Source organism: Mus musculus, chromosome 7 (assembly GCF_000001635.26).
Source record: "Mus musculus strain C57BL/6J chromosome 7, GRCm38.p6 C57BL/6J".
Classification (NCBI taxonomy): Eukaryota; Metazoa; Chordata; class Mammalia; order Rodentia; family Muridae; genus Mus; species Mus musculus.
The window spans coordinates 104,677,850-104,701,406 of record NC_000073.6 but is presented as its reverse complement, the minus strand read 5'-3'; the positions used below and the strand labels follow the sequence as shown (position 1 = coordinate 104,701,406).

Below are 23,557 nucleotides of genomic sequence, written 5' to 3'. Positions count from 1 at the left end.
ACCTGCCTCTGCCTCCCAAGTGCTGGGATTAAAGGCATGTGCCACCAGTGCCCTGCTGTTTCGGATGTTTAGCATGATGATTCCAAAACATCAGAATCCTATTATATGTGTTGTACTTATATCCATGTGCATAGCCCTTCAGGTCTAAATCCTGTGAGATCTGAAATGCTGACCCGAGCCTCTGATGGAAGACAGTGTTCTATATCCCAGAGGATATAGCACAGCTGTGGAGACAAAAGTGCTGGTGTGAAAACAAGGTAACTCTATGGGAAGAGGATCAACAGATGGAGCTTTTTACCCTACTGCTTCCAGAAGACACATAAGTAAGTGATTCCATTTGTAGTATGCATATGCCTATTTATGAGTATCCATACAGAGACAGTAATGAGAATAAATGTGTTGTTGATTTTTATAACAATCATTATATTTCTATAATTTCAGCATTTCCTTTTGTGGAAGATCTGTGAGTTACAAATTGAAATAGTAAACATTTGAATCATTCACATACAGAGACTCACCTTTAACTCACTTTAAAGTTTTCCAGGACTAAGAGTAAGAACATACAGGATGGGCAAAGGTCATTAGTTAGGGGACTAGGGTACCTGAAATGCCTCATTAGCATGGGAAGTATTTCAGGAATCTCAGGTGCTGGGTGAACAGGTTCTTATAAGGAGAAAGGAAATTGAATTTATAATCTAATTGAGGCTACACACCATTTCTCAGGTAGAAAGAAGCATATGTGGAGACTTAGAATTCTCTAGACAAGGTCAGAGAAGAAGCCCTGATATTGGAGACCCAGTTATGTCCTGAGCACCAAAAGGTGATTGGGTCAACGGTAGAACATCTAGGTCAGACAATCAGTAAAGTTAATTTCCTTAAGGTATTACTAGAAGATACAGAGAGCTTTGTGTATTGAAGCACTGTCATGACTAGGTGATTAAGGGACAACATAGAAAAGAAGAAACATTGACCTATGAAGGGTGTCCTCAAAGAAGATGAGCAGGAAGAGTCCACAATTGCCAACCACAGACACTACATACATAGAACAGTACAGAAAGGAAATCCAGATGTGCATGCTTTCCAGGCCTGGGATTCCATTCAGAATAAATGAAACTCGGAACACCCCTGTTTGATTCAGCAGCAGCAGGATGAGGCTGGCACCATCTAAAGGGGCTAATGAAGTTAGGGTTTTCATTTATATGACAGTCCCACCTTCTAAGATGAAGATAAATGAGAAAGATAAATACTCATCTCCATTCTCCTTTTGCTAAGTAGACATTTACTACCAAACAACTCATTAAGAGACTAAAAATTTAAAGAGAGGAGTATCCCTTATTGGTGGAACAATTGCTTAGCATGTTCAAGGCTTTGGAATTAATTCCAACACAAAATATAGATTCTAAGCTAATAATTTGTTGTCAAGTTATTAATCTGTCCATTACTTCCATACACACTTGTTTAACAAGAACTATGTGCTTTATTTTATGAATATTATATTAAAATCAGAAAGAAAAGAGAAATAAAAAGTTTATACTTGTTCTACTTTGTGCACTTTTAATTTGTAGAGAATTCCAAATATATACAATGTATTTTTACTATATATCTCTTCTACCCCATCCTAATTCCTCCCAGAACTCATTAGCCACTCCCCAATTCAAGGTGAACAATTTTGATATCCCACTGAGTCCAATCATAATTAATGTGTATGAATATTTACAGCATTATCCACTGCAGTATGGGCAAGATGCAAGGTGCCATGTTCCTAAAGAACACTGAGTCTTCCTACTCTGGTAGCCTTTTAACTATGAATACTTCTCAGCTAGAGGTGAGTCTACATGAACTCTTCCCTCATTCAGGATAAAATATTGGCTTGCTAGGTCTTGTGCAAAATGCTTTGAGTTCATGAGAGCAATGGCCGTGTAATTTCTAGAAGACATTGTTTCACAACAGCCCTCCCTACAAACCACCCCTTATAATATTTCTGGTCAGTCATCCACAATATTCCCTGAGCCATGAGGGGAGTGGGTATAATACACATGTCCCTTTTAGGACTGAGCACCCCACAGTTACTCATTCTCTATAGTCTGACAAATTATCTCTGTATTAATTGTTGTTTGCTGCTGAAACAGGCTTTCTAGGTAAGGATTGGGAGGGAGGCGTGCTAATCTATGGGTATACAGATATGTACTTAGAAGACAGTTTAATATTGTATCATCTGTTTCCCAAAAGAAAACAGTAGTAAGATCTCCACTAGTGCCTATGATATACCCATATTTTGGGCTCATGGTACTTTTACAGTAATAAGCATGAACTATATCCCATGTAATGAGGCCTAAATTCAATAAAAAAAAATCCACTGATTATCCCCATAACATCCAAAATACCAAATGGAAGTATTTTGCCAAGTCAGTCTTGACTGTGCTCTTGGGATTCCCATCTAGCTTAGACTACTGATGACTTCCTCCCTACCAACCTAAGTAGCACATTCTAATATAGAGGACGTTCCATATCACTACAAGCCTTATTTCTCCATGTTCTACAGCCCAGATGTGAGGTGCTTCAGCAATAGTCTTACCATCAAGTTCAGGGGTAACAGTGAACAAAGACAATAGCCTGCTTTGCTATTTCTCATAGTATTATTGCTTTGTCTTATGTAATTGTTTCTAACTAGACTCACTGTCATTTGATTTTGCTTGTTTGTTTGCTTGGTTGATTGTTCTTTTTGTTTTTGTTTTTGGTTTTTTGTTTTTTTTTTTTTTCTTTTATGACAAGGTCTCATGTAGCCCATGCTGGTTTCAATTTTACTATGGAGTTGAAAATGACCTTAAAGTCCTGACCCTCCTGCTTTTTGCTTCCAAATGACTAGGGTTACATTTACACGCTGCCATGCCTGTCTGTTATAGATTTGTCGTAAATCTTGCATTATGCTATTTGGGTTCCTAAAATTTCACTAGAATCCCACATGTAAGATGCTGAGGGTTCCTGCCCCCAGTAGATTTCCACTGGTAAATAAACTTGCCAGAGGCCAATGGCTAACTAGCAGCATAGATGGGACTTACGGATTTGCTGGGGACTGAGAGAAGGAGTGAGAATAGGCATGCCAGGAAAGGAATAAGGTGCAGGCTTGAGACCTGAAGAAGACAGAGTAGCAATCATGTAAGAGCTGGGAAAGAGCTGCCTGAGGGGCCCCCAACTGGGACTAGGGAGTAAGAATGGAGTATAGATTTTAGAAAGTAACAACCCAAGAATATTGGAGGGGAGGCATTAGCAGTGTAGATTTTTGGTAATGGCCCTGCCATTGAGCTGACTAAGGCATATTAGATAGAAGGCTGAATGTGTGTGTCTTTTATTCTGGAATCCACAGCATTGAGTGAGGTACAAAGGAACTCATGCAACAGTGGCCAGGGAGAATAGGGCAGGTGAATCAACCACCACAGTGCACCTGTCTCCATTTCATAATTTCTTAAGGAAAAGGTCTTAGGTCATCTCAGCAATGATGAAACAGATGCTTGGGATACAGTCTTTCTTTTCTTGTTTTTTTTATTAATAAATCACATTTATGCTACTATATAGCAGGTACAATATTGAGAACGTCCAATGCATTCACAGACTCTATCCCCACTACCGTTTTAGCATTATTTTTGTAACCTGGTAATGTAATGTAATGTAATGTAATGGAGTAAATGGCAGTGATATATGGAAGAGGCTTCTTCAGCCATTGATGGCAAAAATTCACATTTCTTGTGAACCTGGCAATAACTATTTAAGCATATAATTTACTTTTATCTTTTTGTGATCAAATCCAACAAAAGCACATTAAGGAGGTCAGTGTTGTTTATTTTATAGTTTGAGGGCATAGATCCACTCTACTAAGGCAGGGGAGACACGGGTAGGCCTATAGTTACATTGCATCTACAGTCAAGGTGATTTTGAGTATTCTTGGTTTCTTACTCTTATTTATCGAAAGCCCCAGGACACAGAATGATATCACCAATATTCAGGGTAAGGTATTGCTAGTCTAGAAAGTCCCACATAGAGATGCCCAGAGATTTGTCTGCCAGAGGATTCTGAGTCTTGTCAAGTTGATAAAATTCTCCCTCACACTCTTGTATAATGTGTTTGTTCTTTGTAGGTTTTACAAAGGAATGACGACTTATTTCCTTATACCTCAGTTTTTATTAAATTTTCCAAATATCAGCTGATTTTTTGATTACTTTATACTTAAGGATATAACTTGATGATCAGTGTATACCTATGAGGCTTTAGAAATCTAGAAACTACTGTACTAAATGAATCTCACAAATGGTATGTTGTGCTTGGATTCTTATGTAAGGAGTTCACTGAAGACATCTCATTCTTTCTCCCTACCTCCCAGGTTTACTTCTATGGGTTTGCAGTGAATGCTACCAGTTTATTGCAATTCACTGTTGTGTTATGTACACATTCATAATATATATACATATACACTATATATGTATTACATACAATATATATGTATGTATATATACATATATATTATTCCAAGAATACACACATACACACACACAGAGAGAGAGAGAGAGAGATTGAGAGAGAGAGAGAGAGAGAGAGAGAGAGAGAGAGAGAGAGAAGGATGTTCTTGGAATATTATATAGCAAAAGAAATCTTTCAGAACTAGCAAGACAAGTTTCTTCTTGTTCTTGAAGCTAAAATGGGATAATGATCCTGCCTGATGGACAGGACCAGAGAATTCCTTCTTGGTGATGTCATATTACCTATTTATGTCACACAGATATGTTTTCAAGGTATTTCCTTTTTTATTCCATTAACAACAAAAAAATCTCTACTGAAATTTCTTGTACCTTACAATCCCTGACTTAACATCTATCTCAGACTCTATCTATCTATCTATCTATCTATCTATCTATCTATCTATCTATCTATCTATTTATCTATCATCTATTCTTCTCTAATACAAAATACGTTCCAACAGTAGTTTCTGTACCTTCAATTTCTCTCAATGTTCCTCCTTCCCCATATCAACTCCTCCTCTGTTTCCTTTTAGAAAAGAGCAAGTTCCTCAGGCATTGTCATGGCTACTGTGGATGTGACTGTCGCATTTGTTAAAAGTCCTTTTTAGACTAAACTTCCAGAAATCACAAGAGGCTGCTTGAAGTGTAGGGTGGTGGGAAAATCTTATATTTCAATTTTTTTCCTATTTCTACCCCCTCATTTATTACTGGAGTATAATTAGACACTGCTCAAGGCAATTTTTCTGCAAGAAGAAAAATAATACAGTGCTTTTAGTTGAACCCATTTAACACTACCCAAATCAATCCCAGCTGGGGTGGTGTTCCTTGCTACCCCACCCCAATGTTCTGGATTCCTCAATGAAAGCCACACACATGCAGCCTTTACATTTTAATATGCCTTCAACAAGTTCAATAGCTGTGCACTTCCTGACCTCCATGTGGACAACATACTCCCCTCTGATATTCCTGACTTATTACTTACTAAAATCCATATTCCATGTTTGATATCCCTTGAGGCTGCTTTCCCGGGCTCTTAAATGGCAGCTCTCTCTGTCCTGTACCTCTCAGGTTGTGGTTCTCCCATGCTCCCACTCTGACAAATCTCCACTTCCTCCTCCCTCAGTCCCTTCCCTGGAATCATAAAAGTCCCACCTTGCCTCCATTTCCTGCCCAACCATTAGGACCTTTATTTACCAATCAGAATCTACTTGGGCCAAGGTCCTTCAGTCTTACATGCAAGACACTGAATTTAGCATGAGAATACAAGCAGCTACAAATAGTAGCAATTTTATGAGGGTGGTCTCTAAGACTTCTTCCTGGGTCATGATAAAATCTTAGAGCCAAATAGGATTAGATTGAAATGTCAAGTGCCTCAACCTTTGAAGATAATGATGGTTGCTTTCACAGAGGAAAAGACAAATGGCCTTATACCTGAGTCGTGGATGGACTTCACTAGTTTGCCATTCTCTCATGTTACTTATTTTCAGCTTGCTATTTTAAAGTTTATATTCTAGCAACCCTCTGGTTTCTGAGGTGCCCTCACCTCTCCCACTCCACCAAATATACCTACAAATTTGAATTCCTCAGCAAATCTCATTTCTTTGCTTTGAGACAATATATAACTATTCTTAATGACTGTCTCCTAAGACGCTCTGACATTGTCTGACAAATACAGAGGTGGATGCTCTCAGCCAATCATTGGACTGAACTCAGGGTCCCCAATAAAGGAGCTAGAGAAAGTTCCCAAGTTGCTGAAGGGGTTTGCAGACCCATAGGAGGAACAATATGAACCAACCAGTACCCCCAGAGGTAGCAGGGACTAAACGACCAAGCAAAGAGTGCAAATGGAGGGACCCATCGCTCCAGCTGCATATGTAGCACAGGATGGCCTTCTTGATCATCAATGGGAGAAGAGGCCCTTGGTCCTGTGAAGGCTTGATGCTCCAGTGTAGAGGAATGCCAGGACCAGAAAGCAAAAGTAGATGGGTTGGTGAGCAGGGGGTGGGTAAGGCGTAGGGGCTTTTCAGAAGGGAAACCAGGAAAGAGGATAGCAGTTGAAATGTAAATAAAGAAAATATCTAATAAAAAAGAAAAGTGACGAACTTGAAGTAATAATATATTTATTATGGAAATTCATTTATCATTTAGCACCCATTAAAATTTTAATACACATATCTGATTTTATTTATGGTTTCAGAATTAAATATTAAACAAGTTATAGTCATATTGGTGTTAAAAATGTTTAGAAATGAATGGTTAATGGATTTAAAAACTAATAAATGAAAGAAATATAAAAATTTAAAAACTATTATGTTGTCTATTCAATGAAGTATTCATTGAAAACAACATGATTCTCACCAGCATAGATATACATGCAGGCATTCATACAAAAACTAAATAATAAAAGAATAAAGATTTTAAAAAGAAAACTAAGAACTTATAGGTCTACACACAGACATACATTTATACCAACATATATACATTATAACTTCTGTGTCACTAAGCACACTTTGAAATTTACTTGAATAGTTAAAGTATTTACTGTAAAGTTGTAGTATTCATATAAAGAGCATTAATATTAAAACTGTGTTAATTGTCAGTGTAGCCATGAAATACAATCAACTTTTGTCATGTCACTTACCTACTGTTCTCTCCTTTTTTTCTCCCATAATGTAGTAGAACAAAAATATTAACAGTTAACACTATAAATCAATTTTATTTTTTAAACTTAATTTGTAGTTAGAGAAATGCAAGGATATACAAAATAAAACAGTGTAATAGATCTTATTCTTGTCTAAAAAATTGTCAGAAGACTGGCAGGAGATGGTTTAACTCTTGCAGAGAAACACTGGGTTGGATTCTGGTACTTTCATTGTGATTCATGACCATCCATAACACCAGATTTAGGGAATCTAGTCACACATATATACACAGATACAGATGCAGGCATAACATTCAGAGGCATAAAATAAAATGTACATCTAAAAATTAATGTCACAAAGAAAATAATATTTACTTTTTTCTCCTTCCCAGAATATAAACAGATAGACTTTTCTAAATAGACAGGTTTTCATAAAACAGTAGCAAGTAGGAAAAGCAGGGGGAACTCCTAAGCTAGGAAGTGGAACTCTAAATCAGAGAGGCAATGTGGTATATTCTGAAATGATCATTTCTTAAAATGTAAGCTAAATGTCCTGTTTATTTCTATAATGCTTCCCTTATAAATGTAGGAAGTAGTACGGAGTTTGATGTTATACAAATAGTTTTTGCTTCTTCAATATAATTTCAAATCTCCCAAATAAAAGGCAAGATAAGAAATAGGAGAGTGCTCAGTACAAAATAATTTACACATTTACAAAAAAAACATATAAAATGCTTTCAATAATACATAACTTTACGGGTGCAACGGATTCCAGCTGTTTTGCCTGCTCCTCCTGTCTCCGATGCTGCCCTCCTTCTCCATGCTCCCTGTCCGCGCCCTGCTAGCCACAATCCCACCATCCCTGACCAGCGGTAGCTGCAGTTGTTGCTGCTGAAGAGACTCAGCCTGGATGACAAGGAGAACACGCCACCCACCCTGAGGAGAATGTTCCGGGACTCCAGGGAGCTGGAAAGTAAAGTGCCTACTAACCCCAGCCTTGAGGGTGAGCCATTACTGAGAGAAAATCCCTGCCATTTTGTTGTCTTTCCCATTGAATACTATGATATCTGGCAGATGTACAAGAAAGCTGAGGCCTCCTTTTGGACTGCCAAGGAGGTGGACCTTTCCAAGGGTATTCAACACTGGGAAGCTCTGAAACTGGATGAGAGATATTTTATAGCTCACGTTCTGGCTTTCTTTGTAGCGAGTGATGGCATAGTCAATGAAAACTTGGTGGAGCGATTTAGCCAAGAAGTTCAAGTTACAGAGGCCCGCTGTTTCTATGGCTTCTAAATTGCCATGGAAAACATACACTCTGAAATGTACAGTCCCCTTATTGACACTTACATTAAAGATTCCAAGGAAAGAGAATATCTCTTCAATGCTATTTAAACAATGCCTTGTGTGAAGAAGAAGGCTGACTGGGCCTTGCGTTGGACTGGGGACAAAGAGTCCCCATATGGAGAATGAGTTGTGGCCTTTGCTGTGGTGGAAGGAGTCTTCTTTGCATCGATATTCTGGCTCAAGAATCGCAGACTGATGCCGGGTCTTACACTTTCCAATGAGCTTATTAGCAGAGACAAGGGTTTACACTGGGACTCTGCCTGCCTGATGTTCAAGCACCTGGTACACAAGCCATTGGAGCAAAGAGTAAAAGATATAAAACACCAACACTGTTAGGATAGGGCAGGAGTTTCTCATGGAGGCTTTGCCTGTGAAGCTCTTCGGGGCAAATTGCACTTTGATGAAGCAGTACATTGAATTTTTGGCTGACAGGCTTCCACTGGAGCTGGGTGTTAAGAAGATTTTCAGAGTAGAAAATCCATTTGACTTCACGGAAAATATTTCACTAGAAGGAAAAACAGACTTCTTTGAGAAGCAAGTAGGCGAGTATCAGAGGATGGGAGTCATGTCGAATTCCACAGAGAATTCTTTTACCTTGCATGCTGACTTCTAAGCAACTGATCCGGTGCTCTTTGCTGATTTTTCTCCCCTTGCCATTAAAAGAAATCAGCAAAAACAACCAACTGGCTACACAAGGAATTGTCATTAAATTTGCTAACACGTGTCTAAAAGACTGTGTAGCTACCTCAGTCCTATATACTAGGCTGGTCACTAGAAGAAAGTATACTTCAAACAATGGGTACTTGAATCCTTAGGGAGATCTTGTCCTTCCTTGGCTTTTACAAGTAGCGTGGTCACCTTTGACCTCATCAAAGTACTAACAGCGCTGGGCCAGGCTTTATAAGCAGTGACCCTCAAGCAAGCAGGTTTAAACATTTAGATGCCACAGGGCTGTTTAAAGATGTCAGCCTCACTTACTGCTTCCTGCAGGCATGTAGAGTCTACTTAACAAGTTTATAAATAAAGCTGGCACTTTGCACATACACTCATAGTACTGTCAGGGGGGAAAGCCTGCTTTATTTGGTTTCTAGACTAAGCAGGAAGGGTTCCATTTACTGCTGATGGCAATCCCATTCAAAGTGTAAGTGATTAAGTTAGTGTTGAACAGTCCTGTCATTCCCAGCTTCGTTCTTCAGTGAACTGAAATGCTCCATCAGCTTTGAAATCAGACCTGTGCAGCCTAGGCACCACCCTGCTGGTCCAGTCCATAGATCAGTTCCTAAGAGGAGGTCGGTGTGGAGAACTTCCAACTTGGACTTGGTACGATTGCTGGTTGACTGTCTTCATTTGTGTGAAAAGCAGTATTCTTCTTATTTTCCAGTTGTACTTTGTTCCATTTCCAGTTAGTAGGGAGTCTTCAAGGGGCTTCGTAGGGCTTTGAATAGTGACCCGTGCACAATCTTAGTCCTGTCAGTGGTAAAACCAGGGCTGAAATTCACTCATTCTTCTCATTTGGATTGGGTGAGGGGGCACTATTGAAATTTGATCCACTTATTCTAAATTAAAAAAAAACTACACATCTTATGAAGTTTTACCTCTATGCTTTTTTTTAAATGCTCAGTATTATCTTGAAGTTTGCAAATGCTATGATGGCACTGTAAATTCTGATATTTGCCTAAATATGAGTGTCACATTTTTTTTTTAAATCATGGTCTCAACTGTGTAACTCTGGCTTGGCCTGGAACTTGCTATGTACAGGTTAGCCTCAAACTTGCCTATGTTTCTCAAATACTGGGATTAAGGTTTCTGCCACAATACCTGGCTTTACCCAGTGAATTCCTAAACATCAGAAAACCAGTACTGTATGAGATGTTAATGTGTGTTCCTTACAGACCAGAAGATAACAACCAATAGCTAGTTAACCATAATCTGCCTTTATGTACATTAACCTGTGCTTAGGGAAGGGAGCAATAGCCAGAGTTCACAAGTGAGTTTGAGCCCAGAGGTGGTTACATACGTGGGACTCTCTTAAAAACCAAAACAGCAAAAGCAAGTGTTCCCTGAGGTAATTCACAGTGATCTCTAGCTTCCTCATTGACTGATATCATTATATATTGGCTCATAACCCTTGTCAGTTTTCTTTATTGTATAGATGTTTCTGTAATATAAAAAGCCATTGTACCTTTTAAATTATTGTTACTTAAAATTAATAAACTCCAAGTCTCAAAATTGCATGGCAAAAAAAAAAAAACCAAATAACTTTATTTTTTCCAAAAGAAAAGGTCATTAATTATTCCATTACTGAGAAGATCTATTGATAAGATAGGTTTAAACATAATATCATTATTTATAAAAGACAACTTTGCAAGCATTTCCTTTTAACCTTACGCCAGGCCATGTAGAAAGTCAGTTTGTGTCCTTACTTCTCCTGAAACTTGAAAAAGTCTTCTTTTCTCAAGATGATAGTGAGAGTTCATCCAATCTGCTTAGACATCTAAATGGTTGTTATTGTTCTTTGTTGTTGTTGCTGTTGTTGTTTTTAACATGATCTGCACATCTCTGGACTAGAGGCAAGTCAACTGTATTCTCATACTAAAGGACAGTGCAGGCAACCAAGGGTGTTTAAAAAAAACGATCTCACCTCTACCTATGTCTTCTCAGTCTGTGGTAATGTAATGTAATGTAACCTGGCTGGTGTCATTTCCAGCTATCCCATTTGGTCCAGGGAAACATCAACGTTCATATTCCCTATGAAAGGCTTTACTGAATTGCTGTCTTGGAAATTAATAAATAAAAGTTTTATTAAAAATGTTGTCTTTTACCTGAATCATTAAAATGAAATCTATAGTTTTGATTATGCTCTAATCAGTTACTATACCCCCAAAGCCACTGTTTCCTTTTTTTAAAAAAGCCTTTCCTATGCATCTCCTCCTAACAACAAAAACATGGTGACACTTCCTGGTCTCCCTCCTCACCCTGTGAAATGGCTACCCTCTGGATATCAAAAGAGTAAGCTAAGTGCAGTCAGGTTCAAGAGGACTATCTGGATTGAAAACCACTCGATGTTTTGATGGGAATTGAATTGAATCTGTAGATTGCTTTTGGTAAGATGGCTGTTTTTACTGTGTTAAATCTACTGATTCCTAAGTATGTGGGCTTCCATTAACATCCCAGTCCCTTGATAGCTACACATTTTAACTGACTTAACCCTAGAAAGAATAAGTGCCTGTATGATGATCAACACACCTTGGGTAGGAGAAAAAAGAGTAGGAATTTCAGTTCTTATCACCACTCTGATGATCATAAGCAGCCAAATAATTTCATAGTCATATATTAATCATTACACATGCATTTGTGTAGCTATGTATACACATGGGAAAGGCAAAGTATATAAATTAAAAACCAAAATTAACATCATTTCACTGCAGATCTTTATCACAAAGGGATACACATTTGAGGAATTTACATTAAAATGTCACAGTCTCATACTAATTAAAATTTCTGTTATGTATAAAAAGTTTCATGTATCCATTTGAATAAAATTTGCTATTCAATGGGTGTTTAGAAATGTCAAAGCAATGTTAGTGACTTTGATTAAAAAAGATACATAACATGATATTTGGTTTTTGAAGAAATTTATGTTTACAGAATATGATAGCCCATACCTTTAAATTCCAAAACTCAGGAAACAAAGGCAAGCAGTTCTCTCAGATTTCAAGGCAAGCCTGGTCTATATAGCCAGTTCTAGACCAGCCATGAATACAAAAGTGATACCCTCTTTCAAAAATAATTATTTTAAGTGATATTGAAGATAAATATTAAGACATTACAAAGATTTATCAAGGATATTGCATATTATGCCTATAAGACTGGTTTGTACAATCAGACAGACTAGTTTTGAAATAGTAAAGGTGACTTGCATTTTCTGTTTTTTTTAGCCTTCTTTGACATCCAGCCTGAGCACCTTGTATAAGCCTTGTTTGAGCTCTTTATTCTTAAGTGCATACACCATGGGGTTCAGAGCAGGGGGAATAACATTGTGCAGCACGTTCAGCAGAACCGGGATGAGTGGAATTTTTATTCCTACACTATGAGTGATGGATATGACAACAATGACTGTGTAGAAGAAAAAGATTAGGATGAGGTGAGAAGTACAGGTACTTAAGGCTTTAGATGCAGCTTCTGCAGAGTTCAGCCTCAGCACAGACCGAAGAATCAAAGCATAGGAAATCATAATCAAAGCAAGGTCACTCCCCATGAGTGTCCAAGCCAGGAAGAGCTGGTTGATGCTGTTGATTTTCCTGTCATCACAGGCAAGGCTAGTGACCCCAAGGTTAGAGCACAAGCAGTGTTCAATTTTATTCTGAAAACAGTAATTTCTCTGAGCAGCCAACACAGGTACTGACATGGGAGCCACAAAATTTCTGATGGCCATTATCACAGTTGCTTTGACCACAAAAGATTCAGTAACTATTGAAGAGTATCTCAGTGGTTTGCAAATTGCCACATACCTATCTATAGCCATGCAGACAAAGATGCCTGACTCCATGGCAACAAAGCAATGGATGGCATACATCTGAGCAAAGCACTCAGGGAGGCTGATGTTGTTATCATTGAACCATAAGATGGCTAAAATCTTGGGCATGATAGTAGTTGCCAGACCCACGTCCACAATAGCAAGAATGCCCAGGAAATGGTACATAGGCTGGTGTAGTGATGCCTCTTGGTAAATGACAGTCACAATAAGTATGTTGGCAATGAGAGCCAAGACATAGAGCAGAGCCAGGGGGAGGGAGAGCCAGTGTTGCCAGCTGTGGATACCTGGAAATCCCATGAGAATGAACTCAGACACCTGGAACCTAGAGCTGTTGGAATCTCTGAGGATCTGGAACATATTTTGCCAAAAATAAAATAATGCCTGCTTACCAGTCCTGATTATCTGTGTGACAGTGTTGGATGTAGACAAGACCAATGTATACCAAGAGATGAATTTCTGTCTTCATCTTTCCATACTGTCACTGATTCTTGTTACTCTTACAATACAGGAACTCTTGTAAATGGCACATACTTTTTAAAATTTATCAAATCACTCACAGTATTCCTTGGTGGAGATCATTTTTCCCACTATCTCCTAATTCAGAAATAGAACATTAGAGAAATCCTATTATGGTTAATGATCTTCCATGAAGCAGATCATTGACTCTGTACATGACAGAAATAACCTGATATTTCAGCATTATAAGTATATTTGATTTGCCTAAGGGATGATTTGGAGAACTATAATATTAGACCCCAGTGGAGATTTCTAGGTACAAATTTTTCTTTGGTAAAATCTTAAATTGTAGTGCATTTTAGAAAAGAAATCTTTCTGCTTACATGTATGAGAATCTTATTCATAGTATGTATATATGGGCATATGATCAATCAAATACATTTTAATGAAATTTGCTAGAGTTTAGAATGCAGATGCGATAGTTAAATTTTATGTTTATTAATATTGGGTTTGCTGTGAGTTAAATTCTGGTTCTCCTACATGTTAGGTACTCTTTCTCTGAGTTATATCAAAAAGAGTTAACCATTAAAATATTTATTATTATATGATTTACATTCACAAAATAACATGTGGATATTAATGTAAAACTAGATGCATTGTTAGAAGATGAGTGACTGAGTAGGAGCTACACCAACATCCCCCATACTCTTTGAATGTCAGTTTTTGCTTACCTCCAAGATCTTAAAATGTTTATGCCCTCATTGGACAGCCCAAGTTTTCCCCTCAACATGGCAGTAGACTCACCTGATTTCAGTTTTTCTCTTTCAGATGTATGAAACGCAGATGTGTCTAAGTATTTCTCAAAAAATAAATTCAAGATGGTGATTCTGTAGAACAAGGGAGAGCAGGTGACAAATGAGTGTCCAGACAGTGATCAGCATCTCTTCTGTAGCTTCTTATTTAGCAATGATTCTCATCTAACTCACAGCATTTCCAATGATGCCTGTTTGTTTAGGGTAAATAGAGATTTTTCACCATTATCATCATCATAAATATCACCATGAAAACCTATACAGAAATGAAATCTGAAGATTATGGGAATATCTTCTCCCAGGAATGAACAATAATTTTCATGACTGACTTTGATCTGGGTGAATGGAATCAAAGCTGCTTTTATGAAGAACTAATCCATTGGACAATCAACTAGAACACACTAAAAGTGCCTGAGCCCTCCAACAAAGCTTTGTGGCAGTGGATCTCCTACCATTTACAAAGACACCCTGTGTCTGGCCAGCCTGTCACATGTCCTCTCATACCTAGATTTTAGTTGGCAAAAAAGAATAAATATGTTGCCTTTAATAACAATCCTGATATTTGTATGAAAAAAGATGTGAGAATAACCTGGTTCAGATGTTCAGTACGATGATCCCAAAATATCAGAATCCTACTATATGTCTTGTACTTATATCTATGTGCATGGCCCTTCATGTCTAAATCCTGTGAGATCTGAAATACTGACCTCTGAGCCTCTGATGGAAGATGTGTTCTGTATCCCAGAGGATGCAGCAGAGCTGTGGAGACAAAAGTGCTGGTGTGAATAAAAGGTAACCCAATGGGAAGAGGATCAACAGGTGGAGCTTTCTACTCTACTGCTTCCCGAAGATACATAAGTAAATGATTTTACTTGTAGGATGCACATGTCTGCTTATGAGTATCTATACTGAGACAGTAATGAGAATAAATGTGTTGCTTTTAATATCAATCATGATATTTGTATAATTTTAGCATTTCCTTTTGTGGAAGGACTGTGAATTACATATTTAAATAGAAAATATTTGAATCCTTCACCTACAGAGATCACCTTTAGTTCGAATTGTATTAGTATAGGTGGTGAAATAATAGTGATCACTGAGAACTCTACAACAAGGCTAAAATTTTGAAAAGGCTTCCTAGGTAACAGTAGTTCTGAGTTTCACGAAGCTTTTTTTTTTTTTTAATGAAATTGAGAATAACCATTATCACATTGAGAAATTCAGCCAAAGGTTAGATTTGATTGGACAATCAATGTTTGAGGTATAGATGGTGATGGCAGGGAAATTAAAGACTCTAATTTTTGCCAGGTGGTGGTGGCACATGCCTTTAATCCCAGTACTTGGGAGGCAGAGGCAGCCAGATTTCTGATTTCAAGGCCAGCCTGGTCTACAAAGTGAATTCCAGGACAGCCAGGGCTATAAAGAGAAACCCTGTCTCAAAAAAACCCCAAAAATAAATAAAAATAAATAAATAAATAAATAAATAAATAAACAAATAAATAAATAAATAAAAATAAAAAACTAATTTTCTATTTGTTTAAACTGGTTGCATATTAATGTTTATAGTGTATTGTTTACTATTTATAAGCTTTAAAATAAATAAAAATGTATTGAGAAAAGACATAATGTAAGAGTACCTAGTAAATATCTCTTAACTTGTAATTAATATATTCTGAGAAATATTTATAAAAAGAAGGTTAAAGAAAGAAATTAGTAAGTTCTTAAAATAAATTTTTGTCATTTGTAATTGCATTATATACTAAGTTTTCTTTAAAAACAGAAATATTGCTCTACAGAAGGAACAGCTAGGAGAGGCAGCAGGAGGACTGGTACCACCCGTATGGCACTATTGTTAATTGCAACTTCCAGGCTGGTCCTTACCCACATGAAGATGAGAAGGGATGATAATATGGAGAGTGAATAGACTGCAGAGGAGTGAGCATGAGCTCAGGACAAGGTCAGAATAGTGCGGGCTGTGAGAGGCTGTGGTGTAAACATGGCACCAGAGCCTGGAGGTAGAACTCTTTATGAACCCTGCAGATGACTTGCCTGATCAATTTATGGAAGGTGCCACCCAGTCATTACTGAGATGAACAGTAACATGAAAACATGTGTGCTAATCTGGCACAGTCCTGCTTAACATTGCAAATATTACCAGGGAAGAACTGAAGGATCTGGTCAGTTTTCATAAAGTTCCATGGGCTTCTGAGAAGAAAGCACATTCTTTAGTGTTTGGGGAATATGTTCTCTAAGAATCTGTTATATGCATTTGGTTTATGATGCTTTGGGCTCCATAGTTTCTCTTTTGAGGTATTGTCTGGATGACCTATTGGTGAGATTGCAGTATTGAAGTCACCAGCTATCACTGTGTTGGGCTTTTCCTGTGCTTTAAGATCTAATAGTGTTTCCATAATGAAATGAGGGGGTCCCTATTTGATACATACAATTATAATATGCTCCACGTGGATTTTTTTTTCTTTAGTAAGAATGAAGTGTCCTTCCCTGTCTCTTCTGGATAGTTTTGATTTAAAGTCTATTTTGATAGATGTTAGAGTAGCTACATTAACTACTTTTGGTTTTGTTTGTTTGTTTGTTTGTTTTGTTTTTGTTTTGTTTTTTGTTGTTTGTTTTATTTTGTTTTTTGTTTGTATGTTTGTTTTATTTTGGATTTTGTTTTTTTCCATATCCTTAAAGTATCTTTTACCCCAAATGGTGATTCTCATTGATGATGAGCTGTGTTTTCTAGAGACAAAAAAGAAGGATCCTATTTTATAATCTTATGTGGTTTGTGTCTTTTTATTGGGAAAATTTAGACTGTTAACTAATGTGTGTTGTTATTGAGAGTTGTTTATTAATCCCTATCACTTTGTGGTGGTGTGCCAAGGGCCACTCAGCATCCAGGTAACTGAGGAATGCACCAAGTTCTGATGACTTTTGGTTATTCTGGGGCCAGAAGCTCATGGCTTCTGGCAGTGTTGTTTTCTTAGATTTCATTTAACCATTCTTTGACTCTATATTCCTTGTGATCTCTTGGAAATGTTTATATTACTCTTTGTACAATATTTCTTCTGGTATCCTCTGTACCAATGGCTTCTGGATATAAATTCCTTAAATCTGTAAAAGAAAAAAAAAAACCTTGATACCATTAGTTTAAGGAAGGAGGGATTATTTTAAATTATAGTTTATCCAGACATTGAAAGCATAACGTCCACAGTGTGACAATCAGGAAGCAAAGAGATGTGACTACTCGCTCCCTGCTAAGTTTATTTTTAATTAGGTTCAGGATGTTAGGCAATGGGGTGGTCCCACAGACATTGTGATGTATCCTTCCACCTTTCTAGACAGTCCCACACAGGAAGATTCAGAGACTTTCCTTCAATGATTCTGTCAGATGATGATAATATTAAGCATCACATTCTGCTTTGTTTTCAAGTTCTGCTACCTGCTTCAACCTATACTATTTGTAAAGGTTTCCACTGAACTTTTCATTGGCTTATTTTCCAAGTATTTCTGTTTATTAAATTCCACTTCTTGATCCTGTACTGACTTCCTTATTTCATTCAGCTGTTTGTGTGTGCTCTCTTGGAATTCAACCAGGGTTCTTTGGTCTTCTTTATGATTTCTTTAAATGTATTCATTAATTATTGTTTAGAATTGTGTTCATTTCATCTAATTCACTCTTGTTGGAGGACATCACTGTGAGACCAGTAGTTTATGTCTTGATTTTTATTCACGTTTCTTATGTTGTCATATTGGGCAGTGTGCAGGATATCAGAACTGGGAACAAAACACCCATGGAAGGAGTTACAGAGACAAAGTTTGGAGCTGAGATGAAAGGATGGACCATCTAGAGACTGCCGAACCTGGGGATCCATCCCATAATCAGCCTTCAAATGTAGACAACATTGTATACACCAGCAAGATTTTGCTGAAAGGACTCTGATATAGCTGTCTCTTGTGAGGCTATGCCGGTGCCTGGCAAATACAGAAGTGGATACTCACAGTCAGCTATTGGATGGAACACAGGGCCCCCAATGGAGGAGCTAGAGAAAGTACCCAAGGAGCTAAAGGGGTCTGCAACCCTATAGGTGGAACAACAATATGAACTAACCAGTACCCCCAGAGCTCGTGTCTCTAGTTGCATATGTAACAGAAGATGGCCTAATTGGCCATCACTGGGAAGAGAGACCCCTTGGTCTTGTAAACTTTATATGCCCCAGTACAGGGGAACACCAGGGCCAAGAAGTGGGAGTGGGTGGGTAGGAGAGCGGGGGGGGGGGGTTGAGGAGGAAGGTATGGGGGACTTTCGGGATATCATTTGACATGTAAATGAAGAAAATACCTAATAAAAAATTGGGAAAAAAGCATATCCAATCAAAGAAAGAGGTTGCCGTGTGAAGAGGGCATAAGTTGTACTGGGTTTGAGGTGTCAGTTTCATACTTGTCAGGAATTCATGGCAGTAGAATTAGTCTCCTGAAAGTAGAATACTGCATATAATAATAATCAGTATCAAAATTCATGTCCACTAGAAAGTTATAGTGACAAAGAAATAACAAGTAATCAGTGTATAAATCCCAATCAATTTAGGCAATGACATAACAATCATAGTAGAGCTTACATTTAGGTACTCGTTACTGTGGCTATGAGTGGAAAGCAAGATGAGGGGGAAGAGGTGAGGAGGAAGAAGAGAAGGAAGAAGAGGAGGAAGAGGAGGATGAAGAGGAAATAAGATAGAGAAAGACTAGTGACTAATAATGTTTTGACAGAGAAAAAAACTAGAGGACAAGAAGTGAATAGAAGGCAGAATCATAGACATATAGGGGTCAGGGAGAGAAGGAATTAAATATTTTGAGTTTAAGGCAGAATGCAGAGATAAGCAAAGAAATACAAACAAATGACTTAAGCTCCATTTCAGATGGCTGCAACATAGGAAATCCATAAGCCAGCCTCAACTGTGGCCATGTGAAATCTATGAAAATAAAAAGAGAAAAGGAGGAAACTGAGGGTAAGAAGAAGACAAGAACAGAGCAGGAGAGATCTGGCCTTCTGAACTGACACTGGGCATGACAGCCAAAACAAATCCAAAGGGGCAGGAGCTGGGTAGTGTAGAGTCTGCATGCAATCTTGTGTAACTGTTACGTGAAGTTTCTCTTGTTCTTTCCCAGGACATATGCTTCTATGCCTGAGTGGACCTTTGCAAGGTTGAAGTTAAGTCAAAATGCTGGTCCCACCAATGGGAAGTTCTTTTGGGGATAAGGTCAAGGGCCTGTGAATCCCTGTAGACCTGATTGCAATGCTAGCCACACCTCTTTCCTGACCTTATTAATGCTGAGAAGGCTTTTGGACCTTGTTTCTATTTTTCCTCTGATAAAGTTGTCTCTAAAAAGAGTTCTGTTTCTCAATACTTAGAGGTTTGCATGCAAACTTCTTCATTGCATCCTACAAGTAACCTGCTGGGCAAATTTCAGGACATAACTCTGAGACACCTGATATGACTCCCCGACAGTGCATTTCACCAAACTTCTAGGGTACTGAGCTGCTGAATTCAGAAAGGTTCTATTTAAAATGAACAACACTCTTCTCAATGATACCTTGGTCAAGGAAGGAATAAAGAAAGAAATTAAAGACTTTTTAGAGTTTAATGAAAATAAAGCCACAACATACCCAAACCTATGGGACAAATTGAAAGTATTTCTAAGAGGGAAACTCATATCTCTGAGTGCCTCCAAGAAGAAACTGGAGAGAGCACACACTAACAGCTTGACAACACATCTAAAAGCTCTAGAAAAAAAGGAAGAAAATTGACTCAAGAGGAGTAGACGGCAGGAAATAATCAAACTCAGATCTGTATGATAAAAACTTCAAGTCTCTAAAGAAAGAAATAAAAGAAGATCTCAGAAGATGAAAAATCTCCCATGCTCATGGATTGGCAGGATCAACATTGTAAAAATGGCTATCTTGCCAAAAGCAATCTACAGATTCAATGCAATCCCCATCAAAATTCTAACTCAATTCTTCAACAAATTAGAAAGAAAAATCTGCAAATTCATCTGAAATAAGAAAAAACCTAGGATAGCAAAAACTCTTCTCAAGGATAAAAGAACCTCTGGTGGAATCACCATGCCTGACCTAAAGCTTTACTACAGAGCAATTGTAATAAAAACTGCATGGTACTGGTATAGCACCAGAGAAGTAGACCAATGGAATAGAATTGAAAACCCAGAAATGAACCCACACACCTATGGTCACTTGATCTTTGACAAGGGATCTTTTTCCAGTGGAAAAAAGACAGCATTTTCAACAAATGGTGCTGGCACAACTGGTGGTTATCATGTAGAAGAATGCGAATTGATCCATTCCTATCTCCTTGTACTAAGTTTAAACCTAAGTGGATCAAGGAACTTCACATAAAACCAGAGACACTGAAACTTATGGAAGAGAAAGTGGGGAAAAGCCTGGAAGATATGGGCAAAGGGGAAAAATTCCTGAATAGAACACCAATAGCTTGTGCTGTAAGATCGAGGATTGAAAAATGGGACCTCATGAAACTGCAAAGCTTCTGCAAGGCAAAAGACACCGTCAATAAGACAAAAAGGCCACCAACAGATTGGGAAAGGATCTTTACCTATCTTAAATCAGATAGGGGACTAATATCCAATATATATAAAGAACTCAAGAGGGTGGACTCCAGAAAATCAAATAACCCCATTAAAAAATGGGGCTCAGAGCTAAACAAAGAATTTTCACCTGAGGAATACTGAATGGCTGAGAAGCACCTGAAAAAATGTTCAACATCCTTAATCATCAGGGAAATGCAAATCAAAACAACCCTGAGATTCCATCTCACACAAGTCAGAATGGCTAAAATCAAAAATTCAGGTGACAGCAGATGCTGGTGAGGATGTGGAGAAAGAGGAACACTTCTCCATTGTTGGTGGGATTGCAAGCTTGTACAACCACTCTGGAAATCAGTCTGGCGGTTCCTCTGAAAATTGGACATAGTACTACCAGAGGTTCCTGCAATACCTCTCCTGGGCATATAACCAGAAGATGTCCCAACCAGTAAGAAGGACACATGCTCCCCTATGTTCATAGCAGCCTTATTTATAATAGCCAGAAGCTGGAAAAAACCCAGACCCCCCTCAACAGAGGAATGGATACAAAAAATGTGGTACATTTACACAATGGAGTACTACTCAGCTATTAAAAAGAATGAATTTATGAAATTCCTAGCGAAATGGATGGACCTGGAGGGCATCATCCTGAGTGAGGTAACACAATTACAAAAGAACTCAAATGATATGTACTCACTTATAAGTGGATATTAGCCCAGAAACTTAGTATAGCGAGTTATAAGGTACAATTTGCAAAACACATGAAACTGAAGAAGAATGAAGACCAAAGTGTGGACACTTTGCCCCTTCTTAGAACTGGAAACAATCACCCATGGAAGGAGTTACAGAGACAAAGTTTGGAGCTGAGACAAAAGGATGGACCATCTAGAGACTGCCATATCCAGGGATCCATCCCATAATTAGCCTCCAAATGATGACACCATTGCATACACTAGTAAGCGTTTGCTGCAAGGATCCTGATACAGCTGTCTCTTGTGAGACTAGGCCGGGGCCTAGCAAACACATAAGTGAATGCTCATAGTCAGCTATTGGATGGATCACAGGGCCCCCAATGGAGGAGCTAGAGAAAGTATCCAAGGAGGTAAAGAGATCTACAACCCTGTAGGTCCAACATTATGAACTAACCAGTACCCCAGAGCTCTTGACTCTAGCTGCATATGTATCAAAATTCGGCCTAGTCGGCCATCACTGGAAAGAGAGGCCCATTGGACACGCAAACTTTATATGCCCCAGTACAGGGGAATGCCAGGACCAAAAAAAAAAAAAAATGGGAATGGGTGGTTAGGGAAGTGGGGGGGGGGGAGGGTGTGGGGGACTTTTGGGATAGCATTGGAAATGTAATTGAGGAAAATACGTAATAAAAAAATTAAAAAAAATTGCCACATACCTATGTATAGTCATGCAGAGAAAGATGCTTGACTCCATGGCAACAAAGCAGTGGATGGCAAACATCTGAGCAAAGCACTCATGGAGGCTGTTATTGGTATCACTGAACCATAAGATGTCTAAGATCTTGGACATGATAGTAGCTGGCAGGCTCATGTCCACTATAGCAACAATGCCCAGGTGTAGTGATGCCTCTTGGTAAATGACAGTCACAATATGTATGTTGGCAATGAGAGCCAAGACATAGAGCAGAGCTAGGGGGAGGGTGAGCCAGTAATGCCAGCTGTGGATACCTGGAAATCCAGTGAGAATGAACTCAGACACCTGGAACCTAGAGCTGTTGGAATCTCTGAGGATCTGGAACATCGCTTGCTAATAATAAAATAATGCGTGCTTACTAGTCCTGATTATCTGTGTGACAGTGTTGGATGTAGACAAGACCAATGTATACCAAGAGATGAATTTCTGTCTTTATCTTTCCATACTGTTACTGATTCTTGTTACTCGTACAATACAGGAACTCTTGTAATTGGCACATGTTTTTTTTTTAAGTTTATTAAATCATTCAGAGTATTCTTTGGTGCAGATCATTTTTCCCACTATCTTCTAATTCAGAAATAGAACAGTAGAGGAAATCATATTATGGTTCATGATCTTCCGTGAAGCAGATCTTTGACTCTGCATGATGGAAATAACCTGATATTCCAGCATAATGGATATATTTGATTTGGCTAATGGATGCTTTGGAGAACTATAATATTAGACCCCATTGGAGCTTTCTATGTACAAATTTTTCTTTAGTAAGATCTTAAATTTTTGTGCATTTTAGAATAGAAATCTTTCTACTTAAATGTATGAGAACCCTATTCATAGTATGCCTATATGGGCATATGATCAATCAAATACATTTAAATGTCATAATGGATTATATGCTAGAGTTTACAATACAGATATAATAGTTAAATTTTATTTATATTAATTTCTGGTTTGCTGTGAGTTAAATTCTGATCCTACTGCATTCTAAGTACTCTATCACAGAGTTATATCAAAAAGAGTTAGCCACTAAAATATTTATTCTTATATGATGTACATTCACAAAAAAATGTTCAAGTTAATGTAAAACTAGATGCATTGTAAAATGAGTGACTGAGCAGGAGCTATACCAACATCCCCCACACTCTCTGACTATAGTTTTTGCTTACCTCCAAGATCTTAAAATGTTTATGCCCTCATT

At 38.0% G+C, this 23,557-nt stretch overlaps 1 protein-coding gene and 3 pseudogenes across 1 annotated transcript; 1 reads left to right on the top strand and 3 right to left on the bottom strand.

Annotated features, from left to right (window-relative positions):
* Olfr662-ps1 (olfactory receptor 662, pseudogene 1) lies at nt 842-1,195 on the bottom strand (annotated as a pseudogene).
* On the top strand, nt 8,008-9,106 carry Gm6593 (predicted gene 6593; annotated as a pseudogene).
* Nucleotides 12,431-13,390, bottom strand: Olfr661 (olfactory receptor 661). Its single transcript, NM_146748.1, has one exon. It carries the CDS (start codon nt 13,388-13,390, stop codon nt 12,431-12,433), a length of 960 nt encoding a protein of 319 aa, NP_666959.1.
* Nucleotides 22,316-22,689, bottom strand: Olfr660-ps1 (olfactory receptor 660, pseudogene 1; annotated as a pseudogene).

Excerpts from the sequence above, each read along its gene's own strand:
- Olfr661 (NM_146748.1), bottom strand. The coding sequence starts at position 13,390 with ATGTTCCAGATCCTCAGAGATTCCAACAGCTCTAGGTTCCAGGTGTCT.